Raw genomic sequence first — 16,182 nt, forward strand, 5'->3', positions numbered from 1 at the left:
AGGACAGGAAGGCCTGGAGGAACATTGTCCATGGGGTCATGATGGGTTGACATGACCTCACAAATAACAACAAAAAAACAAATATGGTGGCAAGGCTTCTATCTAAGGCTGTTGTGCACTTCAAGTAAGATTGACGGTGTGTTCAAGTCATTAGTTTTCTGTAATACTTCGATTTTGCATCAAATCACTTGCATGCTTTAGGATCTAAGAGATTCTGGATCTTCTTCTGATACTCTTATGTCTTCATAATAACTTTAGTGTTTCCCTTATCTGCTGGCAGAATAATGAGCAACTAATTCATACAGGGAGTCCTCAACTTATGACCACAGTTGGTACCAGAATTTCCATTGCTAAGCGATGCAGCTGGAAAGTGTGACCGCATCGCTTGTCAACAGCAATTCCAGCACTCCCCATAGTTGAGGACCCACCCCAATCTAAACTATTCCAGATTTAGTCACTCGCAGTGTTGGTAAGATAAGGTACTGCCTCCTCTTCAACTGCCCTCTTTGCCCTTTTGGTTGCTCTGCATGCTGTCTTGTGGGAAGGCAAGCAAACCAGAACCACATAACTCTGCAGTTGCTTGCCACACTGTGGTTTGGGGGGCTTTTGGTGCACCATCCCAGCAGCACAGTGCGAAGCTGCACTGCCTCAGGAAGCCCCAGCAGTGCACTGCAAAGCTCCAGCTCAGAAGCATGATGCAAAGCCACAGCCACCCCCCAATAGCGTGGTGCAAAAGCTACAGCCCAGCAGTGCAGTGTGAAGTGACAGCTGTCCTCACTGCCCTGCACTCCACCACTCCAACTGACCTTCGTCATCTTCTTGCTCCCACTGCTGATAAGGTGTGCCCATCCTCTTTGCGAGGGAACTGCTGCCCACATGACACCATCTGACTCCTGAAGGGCCAGGCCAGGTATGTTTGGTCAGCAGCGGAAGCAGGAAGATGGCAGAATTCAGCTGGGGTGGCAGGGCCTGCTGGGGGCAGGGGGCCTAGATGGGAGGGGGAGATCAGCAAGTGTAGGGAGTGGAAATGTCCCTGTGGGCTGTCAATCAATCAAATTTTGATCATGTGATGACAGGGTTGCTGCAGCAGCCATACCTTGAAGGACCATTGGTCAGTCTCTTTGTTCAGCACCACTGTAACTTCAAATGGTCAGAGTGAATGGTCATAAGTCAGGACTACCTGTAATCACTGTGTATGTCTGTAGAAATTATCAGGTCATCCAGGTCATGGTTGTCTCAAAGGTGCTTTTTGAGGAGGCACATGGATTTTCTTGTTTTTATTTTGAAGACGTCTTGCTTCTCATCCAAGAAGCTTCTTCAGTTCTTCCATTCCCCACTATCCTGTCAGAGCTGAAGAAGCTTCTTGGATGAGAAGCAAAACGTCTTCAAAACACCCCCCAGTTGCCTCTTGAAAAAGTACCTTTGGGACAATCACTGTGTATAGTTTGAGGTCTACTTGACCGTTTCCTTTTTAATAATGTAAAACAATGTTAAAGAAAAGGGAGGGATTGAGTTTTACCACACCTACTTATATAACCTATATTGGGGAAGAACCCTGCTTCCATCCATCTGTCAGTTATTACCTTAAAGGCATACATTATCCTTTAGTCTGTGCCTCAGATCCACCTTCTGGCACCACAATTTGCAGTTCAGTCCCTGCAAACTCTGATGATGGTGTTAGAAGAGCCACAGATCAGATTGCTCCAGATTGACGGTGCATCGTTGTTGTTTTTTATTTATTTATTTAGATAATTTATATGGTCACCCACTCGCTTCCAGTCACTCTAGTCTAGGCGATTTACAAAAAAGACTCCTCGGAGACAGCCTGATCCTATGCTAACTTATTCCGATGCAAGCCCTCCCCACGTTCACTGCTTCTGCTACTCACCCTTCCTTTTTTTGTGGCCCGCTACTTTAGCTCTCCAACTGTTTGCACCTCGTAGTCGTCCGGATTCTTTTTTTTTTTGCAGCCCTGGCTGCAAAAAAACTGCGCCTGTTGAAACACCCCCGGAACCTCTCCTGCTGCTGCTCCGTTCCTAGTCGGAACGAAAGCCAAGGGCCCCTAACATGGCGGCGCCCATGAGCGCGCGCTGGAAGGTTCTCCCAGACGCCGAGCCCCCGGTTTTGCCAGGCGGGGCGGCTCCGTACGGAAATTTCCCCAACTATTCCTGCTTCCATCCGCCCGAGGGACGCGTCTCCCTCTTACCTGCGACTCTTTTGAGTGAGCTGTTCCCAAGCCCGCGTGCGGGTCCCCTTTTGGGCCTGGATGTTGGATGCAATTCGGGGGTAAGAACGAGAAGGAGCGGGAGGGGAGGTCTCGGCATCTTTGCACATACTGCAGCTGTTTCCCCATTGGTTTCTTCTCGCTTGCAAATGGGCATTCCGCTCTTGCGTACGTGATCAATTATTTTCATATTACTCCGGTCATTGTTGATCTCGGCATCAGTCTGTCGGAGTCCAGCGAACCCAACTTGCAAAGTTTATCTGGCATATCCAGGCCATCTATATTCGAAGAAATTTTAAAGTATTTTTTGTAGATCGGGTTTTTCCCCATTCTGGTATGTTCCAAATGTGTTGGGCCGGCTCATCAATTCCCCAGCAATAATTGGCAAAGACGAGGGGTTGGTTTGACATTATAGTTCAGCCACATTTATAAGTCCATAGGTGGCTCACTTAAAAAATAAAAACCTTAAGAAATAGGATGCTTATATAGACAGTCTGATTTAGACTTATTTAGACAGATGCTTATATAGACACTCGGATTTCCTTTATGGGGTTAGCCAGTTAGCCTGGATGGACTCAGCCAGTGTCCTGTTGAATCTGAGTTGCTGGTGCCATGAACTATGTTTTGGCTGAGCTTTGTTTAGGATCATAGAGGGATAATTACAGGCTGAGTGGCTAAGACACTGAGCTTGTTGATCAGAAAGGTCAGCAGTTTGGCAGTTCGAATCCCTAGCACCAGGTAACGGAGTGAGTTCCCGTTACTTGTCCCAGCTTCTGCCAACCTAGCCAGAGGTGGTATTCAGCAGGTTCTGACCAGTTATGGAGAACTGGTAGCGGAAATTTTGAGAAGTTCAGAGAAGCGGCAAATACCACCTCTGACTGGAGATTTTACAGTATCCTTCCCCTGCTACGCCCACCAAGCCACGCCCACAGAACCGGTAGTAAAAAAATGTGAATCCCACCACTGAACCTAGCAGTTTGAAAGCATGTAAAAAAATGCAAGTAGAAAAATAGGGACCACTTTGGTGGGAAGGTAACAGCGTTTCGTGCGGCTTCGGTGTTTAGTCATGCCAGCCACATGACCACGGAGATGTCTTCGGACAGCGCTGGCTCTTCAGCTTAGAAACGGAGATGAGCACTGCCCCCTAGAGCTGGAATTGACCAGCATGTATGTGCAAGGGGAATATTTACCTCTTAGGGGTGGGTAACTAGGAAAATGTTGGAGCAAAAGTTGGGAAATTTCTCTTTCCTCTCTTTAGGAACTCAGTGTTGCACTCTATAGGCACCTCTTTGGCTTTAACCATACCAACCTGGAACATTCTGTGGATGGAATGGATTTCCGCCTCCTCTGCTGTGACATTGATGCAGACCTGATTGAGAGAGCCAAACAATGCAGCCCTTTCCCTGGTTCCATTTCCTACACCACTCTCGACATCATGGATCCCAGTGCAAGAGAGACTCTGCTGACTTCCTACCTGAACAAGTTTGGCCGCTGTTGGTTTGATATTTGCTTCTGCATGTCTATAACTATGTGGATCCATCTGAATCACGGGGACAGTGGTCTGGTGAAATTCTTATCTTTCCTTGCGACTAAATGTACGTATTTACTTCTTGAACCCCAGCCATGGAAATGCTACCGTGCGGCTGCTCGGCGCCTGAGGAAGTTGGGCCGGAATGATTTTGACCATTTCCATTCGCTCACCATCAAAGGGAACATGGCTGAGAAGATAACTCAGATCTTGACGAGAGACTGTGCCATGGAGTTTGTGTGTTGCTTTGGAAGCACGAGTTGGGACAGGAGCCTCTTGCTGTTTAAATCAAAAGAATAAAAACACTTGGGATAATTCAGGATTTGTATATTCTTGTTGAAGGGGCGCAATGGCTCGATGATGATGATGATGACATTAATGGCGTAATGGCTTGTTGAGGTGGTGTGATGGCAACTGGGTTCCATGCACCTTTGGCACATAGCCATACTGGCCATATGACTACAGAAAATGTCTTGGGACAATGCTGGCTCTATTTCTCAGTCAAGAAATAGAGATTACAGCCCCTAGATTTGGACACAACTGGACAGGAATACCTTTAACCTACATTCTGGCATTTAGTCAAAGGGAAAATGGCAGGTTATTGGGAGAACCAACTCTTTTGCCATGCTGTGATAGAACTGTAAGAATAACATGAGGTCTTGAAAATCATACATTTTAATATCAGAAATTATTTTCCAAATTTACCAATATATCTTGACTCTTGGAGTAGTCTCAAAATTTTGGAGACAGATCCTGCACAGAGAATTCCCACTAGATGGGAACAAAGTTTTAAGTTTTTGGTCCTCTAGCAACAGGAAAATAGATAATGCTCGGTTTCTGTATCTCACAATTTTAATGATTCTTTTCTCATCATAGAAATTTAATTTCTGTTACTTCTGAAATAAAGCCTCATATCATTTTTGGCTTTTTCTTTTGGCTCTATACTGGCACTGTATTCCTTGATAAAATTTATATTTTGACAATATAAATGGTAATGCTTTTTAGGGAGAACTGTTGAGGCATGCTCAAGCCCTTCAGAACTGGGGTTGAATGCCATTAAATTACATCGATAAAACTTCCCTTCCTCCCCGGGTACCAAGGCACATGATAGAATGAACGAATTTCAGTGTGTCAAACCAGATTCACACAATTCTTTGTTGATATCCCACACTCAGCTTTCATTGGCTTTCTTTTCAAAGCAACACAGAAGTGTGAAGTGGCAGGAACCACAGGAAGAGCCTGCTTTAATCCCTCAGAATAATTTTATAGAGGGAAATACTCTTGAGCAGAAAAAAATATTCACATAATTCTCCTGTTGAGCCTTCCACACAAACATCTCCCCCTTTGAGTGATTTTGAAATACAGTAAGCAAATTCAAAACATGCAATGATAGATTATGCATAGCTGGGTATTCTTGCACCACTGTGAATAGCTTGGGGAGTACCAAAGGTGCTTTTCAAAAAGCAACTGGACTTTCTTAGTTTTTTTTTTTCTTGAAAAACATTTTGCTTCTCACCCAAGAAGCTTCTCCAGTTCAGTTTCAGAATTGAATAACTATGACCTTGATGATCGAGTCTCTCCATTGATAGGCTAGGGGAGTAAAACCAGTGAAATGATTATATTGCTATAATCCTCGTTGCTATGTTTATGTGTTTGCAGTCTGGAGGGGTCCTTCTGGATTCATGACTCCTGCTTGAAAATAGGTGGCTGTTGTGGCTAGGAGGGTCTTAGCTCAACTTTGTAATATATTATCAGTTGCACCCATTTCTGGATCGGGAGGCTGTACTCTCAGTTACTCATGCTGTGGTTACCTCCCAAATGGACTATACACTCTACATGGATGGGGCTCTCCTTGAAGAGGGTCCAAAAGCTTCAACTGGTGCAAAATCTGGAGTGGGCAGTTATGTATGCTCCTAAAACTATGCATGTTAAACCTCTGTTCTGTGAGTTGCACTAGTTGCCAGTTTACTTCCAGATTCAGTGTGTTGGTTTTAACCCTTAAAAGTCCTAGATAGCATGAGGCTGGGTTATTGGAGGGATTACTTCTCCCTGTCCCATCAGGACTAATAGGAGGAGCTTATCAGGCAATAAAAGAGATGGCAGGAGAGTTGCATAAGATTCTGTTAATGAAGTCTCACAATAAAACCGATTTAGCTTATCTGACTGTGTTTCAAATCTTAACTACCTGGAAAGGCTGACAGCAAGTTTGAGGAGCCCATCTAAATAGGGAGCCTCTGAAATGGCTATACAGGCAGTCCTTGCTCAACAACTGCCCTGTTTAGAGACTATTTGAAGTTATGACAGTGCTGAAAAAGAATTTTACAAATGGCCGACAACAGGTTGGAAATCCATCATAGTCCTGTGATGTTTCACTTAATCATGTTGCTTAGCAATGGAATTGCCAGTCCAGATTGTGGTTGTTAAGCAAGAACTATCTGTATTGCATGAACTGAAGGCACCCTTCTGTTGTTTTAGTTACATTTTAATTGTTTAATGATTTTTAAAGTTTTATTTTTAATTGCTCTATTTTTATTCTATGCCACTATGAGTTACATTCATAAGATGGATGGCTATATCAATTTGATAAATAACTACATATAAAACAGATTGAAGGAATAAAAGTAAGAGCTTTATTATTTGGGTGACATAAAAAAACAGTTATGATAGCAACAACACTGTCCCCATTCATTCTGTTTTTGCTTTTGGATTGGGTCACACTTCCCCAGGCAGAACTGGCACACAATTTGGGATCTTCTTGGACACACAGTGCCTGCTTGAACTGTTGGCAGCCACGGCCAAGAGGTCCTTTCTGCAATGCCATAGAATGCACCAGATGCACTAATTCCTGGATTGGGAGGCTCTGCTTCACCATCACTTGCTGCCTGGACAATTGCAATGTGCGCTACATGGTGCTGCCCTTGAAGACCATACAGTGTTCCAGTTGGTCCAAATGCAGTGCTTTGGGTAGTAATATTGAGCCTCGGTGGCGCAGTGGTTAGAATGCTGTACTACAAGCTACTCCTGCAATTTGGCAGATCGAATCCCACCAGGCTCAAGGTTGACTCAGCCTTCCATCCTTCCGAGGTGGATAAAATGAGAACCCAAATTGTGTGGGGCAATATGCTGACTCTGTAAACTGCTTTGAGAGGGCTGTAAAGCACTATAAAGCGGTATATAAGTCTTAAGTGCTATTGCTATTGCCACTACTACTTCAGGAGTTACATTGGAAACCAATATTACATTGAAACCAATAAACAATTTGGTTTCAGAAAAAAACTATCCTGTAATCTGCAACTCTTACACTGCAAAAACATATGGACGACACAACTCGACCAGGGCAAAGCAATAGACGCAATCTACATAGACTTCTGTAAAGCCTTTGATTCAGTGGTACACGACAAACTACTCCTAAAAATAAAATCCTATGGTATCTCTGGACAACTGAATAACTGGATAGAAGCATTCCTATCAAACAGACAACAAATGGTCAAAATCGGGAGCGTCCTATCAAATCCAGTACCTGTCAATAGTGGTGTCCCTCAGGGCAGTGTTCTAGGACCAACTCTCTTCATACTCTACATAAACGACCTCTGTGATCATATTAAGAGCAATTGCGTCCTCTTCGCTGATGATGTAAAGCTGTTCAATACCACAGACAATACTGCTACCCTACAAAAGATCTTGACTATGTATCTGAATGGTCAAACAAATGGCAACTTCAAATCTCAACAAATAAATGCTCTGTCTTACATATTGGCAAAAAAAATCAGAAAATAAAATACAAGCTGAATAGTCAAGAACTTGTTGATGACTCAAGCTCTGTAAAGGACCTTGGAATACTCACCTCTAATGATCTAAGTGCTAGAGCCCACTGCAACTACATAGCCAAAAAGGCATTAAGAGTTGTTAACCTAATCCTACGTAGCTTTTTCTCTGGTAATATCACACTACTAACCAGAGCATACAAAACATTTGCTAGACCAATACTCGAATACAGTTCATCAGTCTGGAACCCTCATTACGTATCTGATATTAGCACAATTGAGAAAGTCCAGAAATATTTCACAAGAAGAGTTCTCCACTCTTCTACTCGTTATAGAATACCTTATACCACCAGACTTGAAATTCTTGAACTAGAAAACCTTGAATTACGCCGTCTTCGGTCTGACTTAAGCATGGTATATAAAATCATACATTGCAATGTCCTACCCGTCAATGAATACTTCAGCTTCAACCATAACAACACAAGAGCACACAATAGATACAAACTCAAAGTAAACCGCACCAAACTTGATTGCAGGAAATACGACTTCAGCAATAGAGTGGTCAATGTCTGGAATACTCTACCCGACTCTGTAGTCTCTTCCCCAAACCCCAAAAACTTTAACCTTAGACTGCCTACTATTGACCTCACCCCTTTCCTAAGAGGTCTGTAGGGGCGTGCATAAAGCGCACCAACGTGCCTACCGTCCCTGTCCTATTGTTTCTCTTATTCTTTTATTTTTCTTATATGTACCCATTTCATGTATCCACAACTATGTATACACTTATACTTACTATCTTGTAAACAATTGGCAAATCAAATAAATAAATAAAATAAATAAATAAATTGGCTTCCTATCAGCTTCTGAGTGCAATTCATTTGACTGCTTATCACCTATAAAGCCTTTGATGGCACAGTATTATTAGCAGGACTACTGATCTCCGATTATGCTTGCCTCCCACAGGATTCAACAGAGTAGAAACGCTTCAAGTCTTTCTATGAATCAGAGCCAACTATTGGGATGCAGGAGGCATGTCATATTACCTGCCCTTTGGAACAGCAAACTCTGCCACCACAAGCGCTCCACCCAAATCTGAATGGCCCTGATGCTATTGGCTTTCCATAATGGCTTGGCTTTCCCCACAAGCGCTGGATTGGGATATTAGCAGTTTAGAATTCCGAACTTGCTGTATTCTATCCTGAGCCTTGATTTATGATGTGTGGTTGTGGTTTGTCTTTTTTGGTTAGATTGAATTGTTTTTTTTTAATCTCTCATTCATCCACCAGAGAGGCATTTGTGAGTGGTGGCTGTGCAAAGAGCTTACATAAATAAATCTATAAGCACTCTGCAAATTGTGACACAAGGGTAATCAAATAGCTACAGGTTACCCAAAATCTGCTCGGATCAAGGAGGCTTTAAATTATCCACACCTATCAGGTGGCAACAGCCTTGTTGTACATTCAATCACTCTTCTGCTAAATCTTTAATCAATTACCGAGTTTGTTACAAATTTTATTTTTTTATTGAGCCACAGAACTGTATCCTATATCAATAAAGGAGCATATTTATAGCTCAGAGTTGACATGAGGGATCCTTGATGCTCTCTGAGCTTGGTTGTTTTCTTGCAGACATTTCATTACCCAAACTAGGTAACATCATGTTACAACATTATGGAGGTTGCAGAGCATTTGGTTCCCCACTAGGGGGCTCCCTTATAACACCTTCAAAAATCTGCAGCACTATCGAAAGTGTAATACCTTAATTTTCCCCATTCCTGCTTTAATTTGTCTATCAGTTTTGTAATCTCTGGATATGGCAGACAACTCTGCAGCATTTTCCAATACTGAACATTCTGTTCAAATGTGTCAATACCCATCAGGGCCTTCTCCACTTCACTTTTTATGTTAAGTTAAACATGCACCCCACACACTGACAGAAAGAAATCTGTTTTGCCGCCAGGCCTCGAGCACCATCTTTACTTCTCACAATGTGTCAGGGCTCCAAATGAGCCCCTAAAACTTCTTTACAAAAGCCAAAAGTCACTGGTTTGTTTAAAAGTATCCAGTGAAAGGATAAAAACAAAGATCTCTATAGGTTTCTTCTGAACTCCAGCATCTAAGCAGGCTTTCCCTAGGCCAGGGGTGTCAAACTCAGGGCCCATGGGTTGGATCCGGCCTGAAGGGTGCTAAGATCTGGCCTGTGGCATCACCCTGGAAACCGTGAAGGATCAGTGCCTTGACTAGCGAAAACGGAGCCGTTTTCAGCTATGAGGGCCTCCTGCAACCCTCTGCCAGTTAAAATGGAGCTTGGGGATGACGTGCACTGGCAGAGGGCTGCAGGAAGCTGTTGCAGCCGAAAATGGAGCTGGGGAGGCCGCGCAGAGCCCCCCCCCAGCTTCGTTTTTGCTGGCAGAGGGCTGCGGGTGGCTGTTGCAGTTGAAAACAGCTCAGGAGCCTCTTTTCACTGGCAGAGCACTTGGGCCACCACAGGCACCCCTGACACAAGTGATGTCAAGCTGGCCATGCCCACTCTGGCCACACCCACCCTGGCTCCCAAAGGTCAAACACGCCCCGATGCGTCCTTCAATGAAATCGAGTTTGACACCCCTGCCCTAGACCATGGCCTCAATTACAGACTTACCTGCTCCTATCAATGAGATTTGATCCTTTCTCTCATTTCAGGCCTAGTCATCCAATAGTTTGCTGCTCTCAGGGGTGGAAAAGCAAGTGCCGTCCAGATGTAAACCTTCACCTCCCAACACCTTCATGGGTGATGTGAAGGATGCTGGAAGTTATACTTCCAAGTTCTTCATCTATGTTCTGTCCTCCAGTATTCCTGCTTATCCTCTGAGAGACCATCTTTCAGACCTCATTCCCTTAAGAGTCTCACCACTATTACAGTCCTAGAAGTCGCACTAACCAGTTCTTGTAAACTTAAGGAACGTTTTGATTATTTGGAGTAGACACTTCTAAGTAAGCAAATTAGAGGAGACTGTTGTGTTTCTAGTAACTGGTACATTCCATTAAAAAAAATCTACAAGGGTTGAGAATATTCAAGATACACAGTCCACAACAGTTGCACTTTAACTTCACAACAATACTACATTGTGTGAGGGTTCAGCATTGATTTGTTTGGCTTTGAATTCAGAAAATAGTTCCCGTTCTTGCCAACAGTTGGAATTAACATAGCAGAGCTAACTGCTATTGCAGCCAATTATTTCTACTGCTACAATAGCCAATTGCATTTTTTCCTGAAAATAATTAAACTGCCCTTTTAATGGTAACAAACAATACCTTTTGTGAACAAAGGCATATACCTTTTGTGCCTTGTGATTACTTGAGCTTTAGAGCAAAACGGTTACAAGGGCTGCCACCTAAATCTTCAGTGTTATCGCAGTGCTGTTTTCCAAAATATATTACATTAAAGAATTAGATTTGCAGTTGCATTGCTAAAGCTTAATCCTACTTATACAGACTAGAGAGAAGCTGGTTGGTTTTTTGTTTTGTTTTTTTTTGGCAGAAAGTAGTTTTGGCTGAAAGGAAAGGGTTTTTGTATTTCATAGCCATTTCCCTTCCATATTTTACAGATAGTCTTTGACTTATAACTATTTTTTTTAGTGACCGTTCAAAGTTACAATGGCATTGAAAAAAAGTAATTTATGACTGATCCTCACATTCACAACTGTTGTGGCAATCTCATCGTCATGATAATTCAAGCTGTTGGCAACTGGAAGGTATTTATGGTAGTTTCAGCATCCCAAAGTTACGTTATGATTGTCATTGCAATGTTCTTAGCCAGCTTCTGATAAGCGAACTAACGATCACATGATTTACATAACAACTTCAGTGATTCACTTAACAACCGTAGCAAAAAAAGGTTATAAATTTGGGTGTGACTCACTTAACAACTCCCTTGCTTAGCAATGGCAATTCTGGTCCCAATTCTGGTCATAAGTTGAGGACTACCCATATTGCAATTTGTTCTCCATCAGTAGGATAGTACTTCATGAACAGAATGAAGTGAATAGGTATGCCATGCCCTATTGGAATTGTATCAGAAGGATAATTTAGTTGAAGAGATGGCATCCATCTACTGATTTATGTACCTAGTAACTAGACTTTGTGTTTTTCCCCATTTACTTCCCTGCCCCTTAAATTGCTCTACAACAGGGGTGTCAAAGTCGTGTCATCACAGCAGCATCATGTGACATATTGGAACTCCCCCCCCACTAAACCGGGCGGTGGCGTGGCCAGCATGTGACGCATCCGGCCCACAGGCCGCAAGTTTGACACCCCTGCTCTACAAGGCAAAGGTATTAATCAAATTGGGGAAGGAATGCAGAGAAGAGTAAAGACAGGCCCAAAACTTTTCTGGTGTTTGTTGCACTTTAAATATCTCCATGAGAAAAACTGTCTTGTAGCATATGAATATGCCGAATTATTTAACTTTCCAGAATGTACACGTAAGATATTTACATCCATCTTTGCAGCTGAGGTAATAAAGTTACAAGATAAATCACCTTGTTGTGTGTGCCTCACTTTCCTACTTAAATTGCCCAGCTGGTGGTAGTAGTGTACCACTGAAGCACTCTCTTAAAGGAAAAGAGGAAGACATCTTCCTGGTCATTTGGTTATTGTCCTATTAAATCCCAATTCCCGAATAGGAGGTGAAAAATGTGTGAAAGAAGCAGAATAATCTATAATCAATTACAATAATCTTGTAATAATCAAGAGCAACAGTATGGTGTGATGGTTATTACAATGTTTCTCAACCTTAGCAATTTCAAGATATGTCTGTACTGGAGATTCAGAGTATCAGACTGAATGAAAACTCCCCTCCTATCATGACATTTATTAAATAACCATGGTTACTAGTTATTTCCATTACTAGTTATTTCTAAATAACACAGAGTTGTTGTGATGATCAGAAGTGCGTGTTTCTCTCCCTGAGTGTGAGAGATAATAGGGATAGATAAACCAAAAAGGCAATTTAGAGTTTCTTGGAAGAAAGATGAGGCTATAAAAGTAATAGTGAGTACTAGTAAGTGTCAGACTTGTCCTCGCATCTTCAGGGTAATTGAAGACCCAGTTTTGACCATCCATTTATGATTCAGACAGAAAATATCCTGAGAAACTTTGCAGTCCAGCAGTTAGTTAGAAACCCTGCGTGAGGGTTTATGAAATCAGATTAAGAAATATTAATTGTAGGCATGAGAAACAGCAAGTTTCCTGACTGCTCACCACAGCTCTTCTTTTGAGCGCACAACTGTTACCGCCTACTCAACAAGCTGTTTTCCATGAAAGGCCGGTTTGGCAAGAGATAAAACGTTGATAGACTATTACCTCAACCTTCATTTCTTAAGAAGGGCCGGTATGTATTGCCATATACTCTAGCTTTTCAGATTTCTTTTGAACACAGCACAAGGGAAAACTACCTGGTTCTGCGACATTGTTAGGGGCTAGTTCCATTTCAGGGAAAGGCGTTGTCCCGCTCAATAATTCTATTTTGCAAAACAAGCCTGGTTAAACAAAGGCAAAATAACTCTTACCACGGGTAAGGGCAAATATGTGACTCAGCTCGCTTATCCCACAGGCAGCTCAGTTATCTGGCCTGACCTAAGGATGCTCAGATAAAAGCAATGGGATCTCCATTAAGAACTCAGCCAATAACCTTTGTGGTTATTTGGACTAAATTATGTTTATTCTTACCATTCCTTTAAAGCAATTAAGTTTCACACCACCCTATTGTGTGGTAACCAATTATTTCTAGTTGTTGTTTTAAGAGCGGAAAAGTACAAGAAGCAATCAACCCTCCTTCAGAACAATTGGACATTCCAGGGTTTCTAAAGGTTTCTCCCCGATTTTTGAGCCATGAACAATGATGAGTCCTTGTGTGAAATTGTATGTGTGTCTTGCTAAGCTGAGTATAAAATCCGGAAGCACACACTGGAATTGAAATGGCTTCTTTCTCTGTATTAGAATATCACTGAATGCATTGCATGCTACGATGGAGAGATAGTTATCAAGGTCTTAGCTGTACCACAGTGTTAATTTATTGCCAACAGAAAATAGTATGTAAGGGCAGGTTCCACGCTGGGTGTTATATATGCCAGTTTTGTGGGACTATCACAACATAGCTCAATTTACTTTCACAACAGTTTATGTCAGCCAGATTCACAAAACCCATCCCACTTGGCACTTACAGGTTTTCAGGCTTTAAATTAATCATGAATGCTGGCACCACCCGGTTATGTACAAAGAATGCCATCGCTCCAAGATCGCAGGATGCTTGGTCAGCCTTAGTTGACTTACTATTGGTACTTTGGTACCAAGAGCTTACTCATCCCACTCAATCACATAGGACCAAGTTTTCTTAGTCCCTTTTCAATGCACCCAGATCCAATATTTTCTCTGAGCTCGCTTGTTTTGTTAGTGTTTTTATTATTATTATTATTATTATTATTATTATTATTATTATTATTATTATTATTATTATTATTATTTATTACTACTGATAGAACTTCAGCTTGTGTGCTGAAACAGTTGCCTTTTCTTGTCTCCTGGTTGCCTATGAGAATGGGAATGAGAAAATATTTATTTAGAACTTCATGCTTTCGGCCAGTGGTTCCCAACCCTGGGCCATGGCCCACTACAGGTCTGTGGCCAAGTTGAGCTGCACATATGGATGTGTGCTGGCCTGCCACTCAGGCGGCCTGTTTCCCCCCTCCGCCCCTCCAGCCGGGCCACCAAGCTGCAAAGTTTGGGGACCACTGTCTTAAGCATGAAAGCCAGCTGGGTGACTGGGCCAGTTATTCTTCCTCAGCCCAATCCATCTCACAGGGTGGCTGTCGAGGGAAAAATAGGAGTAGTATAGGTAGTCCTTGACTTAAAACCATTTGTTTAATGACTGTTCTTAGTTACAATGGGTTTGAAAAAAGTGACTTATGATGGGTACTTGCACTTACAACTGTTGCAGGCACTTGATTGCAATTTGGGTGCCTGGTAATACATTTGATGGTTGCAGCATCTCCAGGTCACGTGATGGCCATTTATGACCTTCTAAGGAAATTTCTGACAAAGTGGGGAATGCTTAAAGACCATGGCATAAATAGTCATAAAATCAGATACAACTCCCCTGATGACTGTACCACTTAGTGATGGAATTTCCAGTCACAACTCTGATTGTAGGTTGAGGTCGCATTAGATATGTTTACCACCTGGAGTTATTTATAAAAATAATGAAGGCAGGATAAAAAATAAATAACACTTCTCGTCATCTTGATTCTATCCTTCTGTTGATGCAGTCTAGGGTTACACTGGCTATTTTGGTGACTGAACACATTTAAGTGACTGTTTACTCCATGATCCCTCTCATAGGAAGGAAGGGAAGGGAAGGGAAGGAAGGATTCAGTAGGCTAGCGTCAGGAGGTAGCTCATCTGGGCCTGGATGATAGATAACATTGGATGTGTTTAATATCTCAATGGGAGATGATCAAAAAATGCCAGGGCTGTAGACTAGAACTGGAAAGTGAAAGAAAACATTGTGGACAAAGACGATGGAAAACCACCTCTGTCTTCATGTCAAGGAAACTACATGGACATATTCAACTAATCACCAGAATCAAGGCTGACTTAAAGAAAACTTTACTTTCCCTTCTGCTCAGATGTTGACTAAATGCACCAAATTTAAAAGATTTTAAACCTATTGGTAAAAAAAAACAAAATCCTTAGCTTCTTTCTCTGCTCTTTGGCTTTAAAAAAGAAGCCTATCCCTTAAAAAAAAGTATACAAGAAGTCCTTGGAACAATTTCATTTCATAACCTTTCCCCCCTCCTACTTCTTACAGTATTTCCTTGTATTCCCCCACCTATATTCCTGGGACAGCTGCAGTCAGCATTTCTTCGGAGCCAGCCAAAGCAAGTCTTTACATCTTGAGTGGAGGAAGCACACATATGCGAGAGCACACACACACACACACACACACACACACTTATACAAAAGCAGCAACTACCAGCCAAGACCTGTAGCCTTGGCATGGAATGTGTAGCCTTTCCCAGTGACAACATTGCTTAGATATTCCAAGCAAGAGAGGACAGGGAAAGCAACGTGCTTGTGTTAACCGCAAGGCAAGACTCCTTCCACCTCTGTGAGCTGCTGACTTTAGCCCTGGACTCTTTTCCACTCCCATTCTTAAGCCAACCATTTCTGCCCCCTTCCAATTTTATTTAACCTTCCAACTCTTTTTTTGGGAGGGGGCTAATGTGCAAGTATGGTTTGGATCAAAAAGACAAGAATTAATTAAAGAGAGAAAAAGATCCAATAAAGTCTACAGGCACCCTGTTCTGCATACATTTCAGAAACCCACAGAATAAAGAAGGATTTCTAATAGGTATAATTATTATAATTATATATAGATATAATTATAGTAGATAGTGACAGGACTCCAGGAAATTATCTGGAAGTCCCAAATCTAGGGAAAATGACCTGGTAAGATGTATGGGACCAGGTACCTCTTCTTACAATGCACGTGAATAATCCCGAAATGTGAAATTGTTTTCTTGTACTCAAGTGATTAAAGGAATTGGCATTTTCTGGTGGGGGACAGTGAGTTACATGTTTATCATATCTTAATGAAATGATACAGGTGTAGAGCAATCTATCAGAAGC

At 42.2% G+C, this 16,182-nt stretch overlaps 1 protein-coding gene across 1 annotated transcript; it reads left to right on the top strand.

Moving 5' to 3' along the window:
* Positions 1-1,901: 1,901 nt before the first annotated feature.
* Positions 1,902-4,671, top strand: BCDIN3D (BCDIN3 domain containing RNA methyltransferase). The gene is made up of 2 exons (XM_026680056.2): positions 1,902-2,286; positions 3,483-4,671. The coding sequence occupies exons 1-2, from the start codon at positions 2,068-2,070 to the stop codon at positions 4,050-4,052; spliced, it is 789 nt and encodes a 262-aa protein (XP_026535841.1). The 5' UTR covers positions 1,902-2,067; the 3' UTR covers positions 4,053-4,671.
* Positions 4,672-16,182: the final 11,511 nt, after the last annotated feature.

Source organism: Notechis scutatus, chromosome 2 (assembly GCF_049901735.1).
Source record: "Notechis scutatus isolate UNSWTSFEM ecotype Mainland chromosome 2, rNotScu1.2, whole genome shotgun sequence".
NCBI lineage: Eukaryota > Metazoa > Chordata > Lepidosauria > Squamata > Elapidae > Notechis > Notechis scutatus.

Bases quoted from the DNA above. Each gene is read 5' to 3' on its own strand.
- BCDIN3D (XM_026680056.2), top strand. From the start codon at position 2,068: ATGGCGGCGCCCATGAGCGCGCGCTGGAAGGTTCTCCCAGACGCCGAG. The intron at 2,287-3,482 runs GTAAGAACGAGA...TCCTCTCTTTAG, and splicing joins ATGTTGGATGCAATTCGGGG to GAACTCAGTGTTGCACTCTA.